At 29.5% G+C, this 6,364-nt stretch overlaps 1 protein-coding gene across 2 annotated transcripts in view; it reads right to left on the bottom strand.

The window, feature by feature from the left end:
* Positions 1-675: 675 nt before the first annotated feature.
* LOC117171685 (cytochrome P450 CYP12A2-like) overlaps positions 676-6,364 on the bottom strand; it is a 16,528-nt gene continuing 10,839 nt past the window's right edge. For both annotated transcript variants that reach the window (XM_033359207.1, XM_033359208.1), the window contains 8 exons: positions 5,280-5,517; positions 4,706-4,943; positions 4,054-4,250; positions 2,817-3,018; positions 2,174-2,324; positions 1,666-1,914; positions 1,303-1,518; positions 676-1,223 (listed from right to left, as the gene is read on the bottom strand). In XM_033359207.1, the coding sequence (XP_033215098.1) occupies positions 1,110-1,223; positions 1,303-1,518; positions 1,666-1,914; positions 2,174-2,324; positions 2,817-3,018; positions 4,054-4,250; positions 4,706-4,943; positions 5,280-5,502 (1,590 nt within the window). In that variant the 5' untranslated portion in view covers positions 5,503-5,517 and the 3' untranslated portion in view covers positions 676-1,109. The remainder of the gene's footprint in view (positions 1,224-1,302; positions 1,519-1,665; positions 1,915-2,173; positions 2,325-2,816; positions 3,019-4,053; positions 4,251-4,705; positions 4,944-5,279; positions 5,518-6,364) is intronic.

Raw genomic sequence — 6,364 nt, forward strand, 5'->3', positions numbered from 1 at the left:
CATGAAACTTTGAAACACTGACAAAGAAGATTATTTTAACCCGAAAAAGTCATTAGGATTCAAAACTTCGCAGTGAAACGCTTTGTAACAAAAATCGCTTGGCATGGATGGTGAGATAATTGCAAAATAAGGTCTAGAAGTAACTTTAATCCTAAAGTAGCTCTTTCGCTCATTAATTTGTTAATATAATAATAATTTTGTCTATTGTTTTAACCCGCCGGACATTATTGGTAAGAAGCATCTTTACTGATTTCATAATATTGTATGTAAATTTAAATAGTTGCATAAAATGGGATCGCTTTAAAAAACAAAGCTTAAATCGAATGAATATTGTAATCTCTAGACTAATTTGCTGCGAACAATTTTTGTGTCACACTGCGCGTGACAGAGTAATTAAGTACATCGCAGGTCACGAGGGTCCCCCAATACATTATTAAAATATAATTCAAGTTATTATAAATTTTTTAAACATACATTTCATACAATAAAATATACTATCAAAATGTGTTGGGTACTTATAAACAATTTTCTTTTTTTTTATAATTAGATATACAAAGCTTAAATCAAATTTTAAATAGAAAAGTTCAACAAAATAATGCATTTGTGGAATAAAATCGGGTAACTAAATTTGGTCCTTTTTTACTATTTATTAGCCGACGACTTAATTTATTATTATTTTAATGAGCATAGTTTTCAATTATTTATATTGATAGAAATAGATGTGTCTAATGTTTCATCTTTACTTTAAGATCTTTTGTTTAATTCTCATTTATTATATTTAGTTCCATTCAGGCTTTCTTATAATTATAAATTACCTAAAAATGCTGTACAATCGGTATAGTTTTTATTTGTTACATAATGTATTTGTCAAATGTTTGAACCATTTTGATACCCTGGGTTTTTGTGTGAGAACAAAACAAAAAAATTAAGCCGCTACAGAATAAACAAAATGTGAGTTATTCCAACAATTTACTAGAAACAATAATGCAAACGTTGGCTGTCGACTTGTTCATAAGACAAGTTATAATTTAAGAGGTACACATTAAAAAGTTAAAATTTTCTATAAAGTTGAGGTGCATTTCAATTTTAAGTTTGAATTGCATCAAAAGTTAACCCAATCTATCGATCACTTTCAATTGAAGAGGAGATCCCATGGTATTTATAAAGAGACTTTTTCTCTGCATTGGTTCGTGATGCCATTCCAGTTCAAAATTTCGAATCATCTGCAAAATCGACTTCCACTATCAAAAATGATAATATTTTTATTTCTAATTTAGAGCAAATCAAATTTTGTTTTGATACCTTCATTAAAAGAGTTGTAATTTCTAATTCAGCGAATCGTCTACCAATGCAAGTTCGCGGTCCAAAACCAAATGGCAAGTAGGCATAAGGATGTGCATTGGCAGACGAAAGAAGCCCTGTGTTACTTCTTAGCCACCTTTCGGGAATAAATTCATCCGGTTGAGGAAACTGGTTTGGATCTCGACTAATGACCGAATGCGTTGCTAGTACATTTACCTACATGAAAAAAATCATGAATTCTCTTGTTAAAACTGGACGATTATAAAGGAAACCATTCCTTTTAAAAAAGGCATTTTTTCTTAAGTGTGAGAAAAAATTATGACTTCACTATGAACAAATTATTATTCATATATTTCTTCTTACCCCTTTTGGTATTTTGTAACCACCAATTACAACATCTTTCGTCATTGTTCTCATATTTCCTATTGAGATCGGTGCAAGCCTCAGTGTTTCTTTGATGCAAGCTTTGGCATATGGTATTTGTTTTAAAGCTTCATAGGTAACTGGTGTATTTTTATTAACGAGAATTTGATCAATTTCAGCACGTAGTTTCTCTTGTACCTCAGGATGTTTTGAAACATAATAAAGGGTCATGCCAGCTGAGTTTCCCGTCTTAAAATATTAAAATAATAATTTGTGATTAGGATCAGCTAAAAAAATTGTACACGGAAAATGAGGCACTGCTTAAAATTTTTTGAAATTTCAGAAACGTTTCAAACCAAAAATTAAGAGAATTTTAAAGCATGATTGAACGTGAAATTGCTATATATGTTTCTTAAGATGCTGAAAGTGTAGGGCGCAGGGGGCGCAGTTGTCTTTCATGCAGGATAACAATTCACTGGAATTTTATACTCAGTTTATTTTAACTAACCGTATCAACTCCAGCTACAAGCATGTCCATTGCCATGATTTGCGCTGTTTGCTTGTCGATTCTGAGAAGCCTTTGTAACATACTGTCGTCTTGAGAATTTGATTTATCTTTAATTTTTTCCTTCGCTCTGTTAATATATTTCGCTGACGTTCTATAAACATGGCATTGCATCAGTAGATATTTTGTATATATTCTTAATAAAGAGTACAATGAGTTAATAATACATCTCACTCATTGTACTAATTATTTATTATTATAACACTCAGACCTATAACATTGTTTTTTAACAAATTTCTCTTCATAGTGTATATTCTTGAAAAATGGAAACTTTATTTATTAGGTTAAAATTCGCTCTTAAAAATGAATAATAATTGAAAATAATAATTAAAAATAAGTCACAGAAATTTTAACTGGGAAATTGCATAGTGGAATCACAATAAACATGTTTCTTGTTATTAGTTTTAATTATATTAATTCTGATTATCTTTTCCCATGTGAAATTTGTTTTGCTATTTTACTCTTCCCAACAGTATATTTTTATTAATTGTGTGTAATATTAGAGTAAAATAATTATATTTAGGAATCAATTAAACATCAGTGCATTTTTGGGTTGTTAATTGTTTATATAAAGGTAGATACATACCCGTAAAGGAGATCTAAAACTTTAAAAAATCTTCTAAGTTTCTTTGTGTTGTAATACTTCCATGGGGATGGAAGAACTTCCAATTCATACATAAGATCAAACATTTCGTGTACCGCAGATATCATTTGTTGAGGTTCTGATTGTGGATCTAAATTATGTTTCAAACTTCCCATTCGGTGGTCTAACGCAATAGCACATATAGCTGTAAATTTAGAGTAACGAGAAATAGATCATTTTCAACGGCTGTTTAAAAATTGAAAATACATAATAACTTTCAAAATCAGGGTGATCCTATAAAAGTTTCCTTGGGAAATTTCCTTAGTCCAGAGTACATAGACACATAGATTTTTCCCTAAAAAGGTGAGAATTAGGTAAAAAGCAGTAATATAAGTAGAAGTTCGTTTTGCGACAATTTCCTTTTGGACAAAGTTATGAGTATTTTAACTCCTAAAGCTGATGAAATAGATGAATATCAAGAAGTTCTCAAATTTTTTTTAACATGCCGTATTATTCTTAAAACTAATTCTGGTATTTATGTAACTCTTAGTTTTGTATTCTAATTTGTTTTTTTACTTTAATCTTTTTTTATTGAAACACAAAAATCCACGTTTTTATTTACAAAAAGGACACAAAATACAACTCTCAAAAGAACAAAATTATTCCTCTCGAAAATACCTGAAAGAATAGTATTTTGACGTTATTCTCGTCGTTTTTCCTAATCTCGCTTATTTAAAAAATGTTATGCATAAATGTGAATAATATAGGAAAAAATGTATTTTTTGTTTAAATAATACGATTTTGTAAAGTCATTTTATGACTGATAATATATTTCTGTGGATCAGCAATGAAAAAAATATTGATGACAAATATAAATTAAAATGTGTTTTCAATTATCTTCGAAAATAGACGTTCAGGGAAAAAATATGGGTGCAAGTTTTTCATACGGACAACAGGAACATAATTATTTAAAAAAATCATTTCAAGTGCTTTGTTTATATCGTAGTAAAGATTGGAAACGTAAGGCGTTAAAACAAGTGCCAAGAGACTTGTTTTCCGAACTCTAGAGTACAAATTTAGAATAGAAAACTGGTAGAGTTTATGAATATATATATATAATTCTTCTAAAACTCAGGAGTCGTCTTGGATTGAGAAAGGGCTGTTAGTATGATTGAAGTTATAGAAAAAAAGTATTTTTTGGACCACCTTGATCTAATGATTAAGGAACACAAATACCTACATTCTAGAGACCACTTGTTCATTTCATTATTAAAATTCGGAGGTAGTTCGAGAGTTTTGGAATCTCTAATTTCTCGTATCCTGTCAATAAAGTCATCAGTAACTTCGTCGATCTGGGACACATGTGGCTTGATTGTGCGGGGCTGCATCATATGTTGATTAACTTTAGTGCGAAAGTTATACCACTCTTCACCCTGGCTATAAAAAAGATTGTATTATTATATTCTGAAATTAAAGTTTGCTCTCAATTAGGTATTCAAGGTATCAAAATATAACTTACAAATATTCAATACAAAATTCGTATTTCGATTAGAAATAAGTAGATCGTTACACTTCTACTACAACTAGACATGTCAAAAATATTAAAACTTGTGAGTGGGCCTTCGGATTTAATGAAACTTGTTGAGATTGTACTGTTGTATAACAGACAGCGGATTTTCTTAAATTATGGAAGTTACACTATCTTGAGTTTTTGTATTTGTTTTTTTTTAATATCGACATTTCTAAAATCTCATTTAATCATGCTCATTCATAACAATAATTAAAAATATTTAAATCGATGTTTGCAATAAAGAACGCTTATTTCTCATTTTTATATAACTTTTATTAATACTTTTTATTAAAGGTGTTTGTTATATATTAGAGAAACAAACCCCATTAAACCCGTAGATGCAAATAGATGCTTATTGACTTTTCTGTAACGATATAGAGTCTCCATGGCTATCCTGAGTGGATGAGGTCCTTCTAAACGATACATTCTTTCACAAAATGCTGGCTTGAATAAAAAAATCATTGGTGTACGAAAAATAAGTCCTTCAAGTTTCACGATATCGCCATGTTTTTCCTGAAGCTGGCGTAATTGAGTAGTAAATGGAACATTATAAAATTCACCTAAATTTTAAACATAAAAAAGGTATCTAAATATATGTTGAGATTAAATAAAAAAAATTTGCCGTTTCAGATAAACGTTTGACTGGATTTCGTGTTCTAAGAAAATATAGCTATTTTACAACAATATCTACCTGTTTTATCTAAATTATTTTTATCTCAAAAATTCTAAATGGCAAAATTTAGCTGAAACGGCCAGATATTTAGGTATAACATATCTATATTTGGTAAAAATATGAAATCCAGCTATACATTTAGCTGGAACAGCTAAATTTTTGTTCAGTGTATAAAATAGTCAATTATTTAAAAAAATCGTTTACTACTAATTTTCATGCATACCAATATACGGCAAATATCTAAAGATGTTTCCAATCAGAGGTAATGGTTTCGGTCCGGGAATATCTTCATAAGAACGGTCTGGTGTTGAGTTTTTTTCATATTCCTGATCACTAATTGGTTTTGCAGCGGTACTAGCTAAACTATATTTTGATCTTGTCTTTGACCATTTTTGAAGATTTTTTACCAACAGGCGATGACGCATAATTGTTGCATATCGGAGCATTTCTGAATAACTAGCCTAAAAATATGTCAAATTAAATACAGTTTTTGTGTTGGTTAGTGGACTTTAATTTTACGGTTAATTAAAATGGTATCTTCAAAATTTTAGTTTGAACTGACTCCGAACATTAAAGATTATGAGTCACCTCAAAATATTCACTTAGCTGATAAGCTTTCAAGAAAGTGCTTGCATACTAGTTTCAAGAGCAACTAACTTGATAAGCTTTCGAAAATTTTGTTATTAAAGGTGGGAATTAAATGAGTACTGATTTACTAAAGTATTTTGAATAATCATAGTAAAATTTATCCACCCCAATTAATACTAAGTAATTAATATTAGGATGGAAAACTGCATCCCGTTTTTTTGAATTTTCTAAAATCCTGTGACACAATATTATGATGAGAAAAATTATATTTTCTATTGTTGACAAATTTTGGAAAAGGTGTTTAAGGGTCAGCGTACTTGCTTTGTTCTGTAAATTACTCCACTCTTTGAAGATTTTGAATTTTCTTTTAGACAATTCTCAATCTAACACACAATTCATCCGTTTATATGTTCTGTATTTCATAGGGACTTCAGAGATTTCAATTAAAATATTAAACTAACATTAAAACAAATTTTTTGTATTTCATAGGAAGTAGAAAGGAGTAAGACCGACTGGCAAGGCAAGAGCGACTTGGGAATAAGATTGATATTGCTTAATCATTTTAATTCTTTATTCTACCAAACAATCTATTTTATTGGAGAGATTGTACTATTAACGCGAATCTTAAGAGCTTATGTTATAAAAGAAAAAATATGCAGAAACCAGTTTTGACAACTAAAGAATGGAAGATTCCCAGACAGGAAATATAATGTTTATTAA

Source organism: Belonocnema kinseyi, chromosome 4 (genome assembly GCF_010883055.1).
Source record: "Belonocnema kinseyi isolate 2016_QV_RU_SX_M_011 chromosome 4, B_treatae_v1, whole genome shotgun sequence".
NCBI classification, from domain to species: Eukaryota; Metazoa; Arthropoda; class Insecta; order Hymenoptera; family Cynipidae; genus Belonocnema; species Belonocnema kinseyi.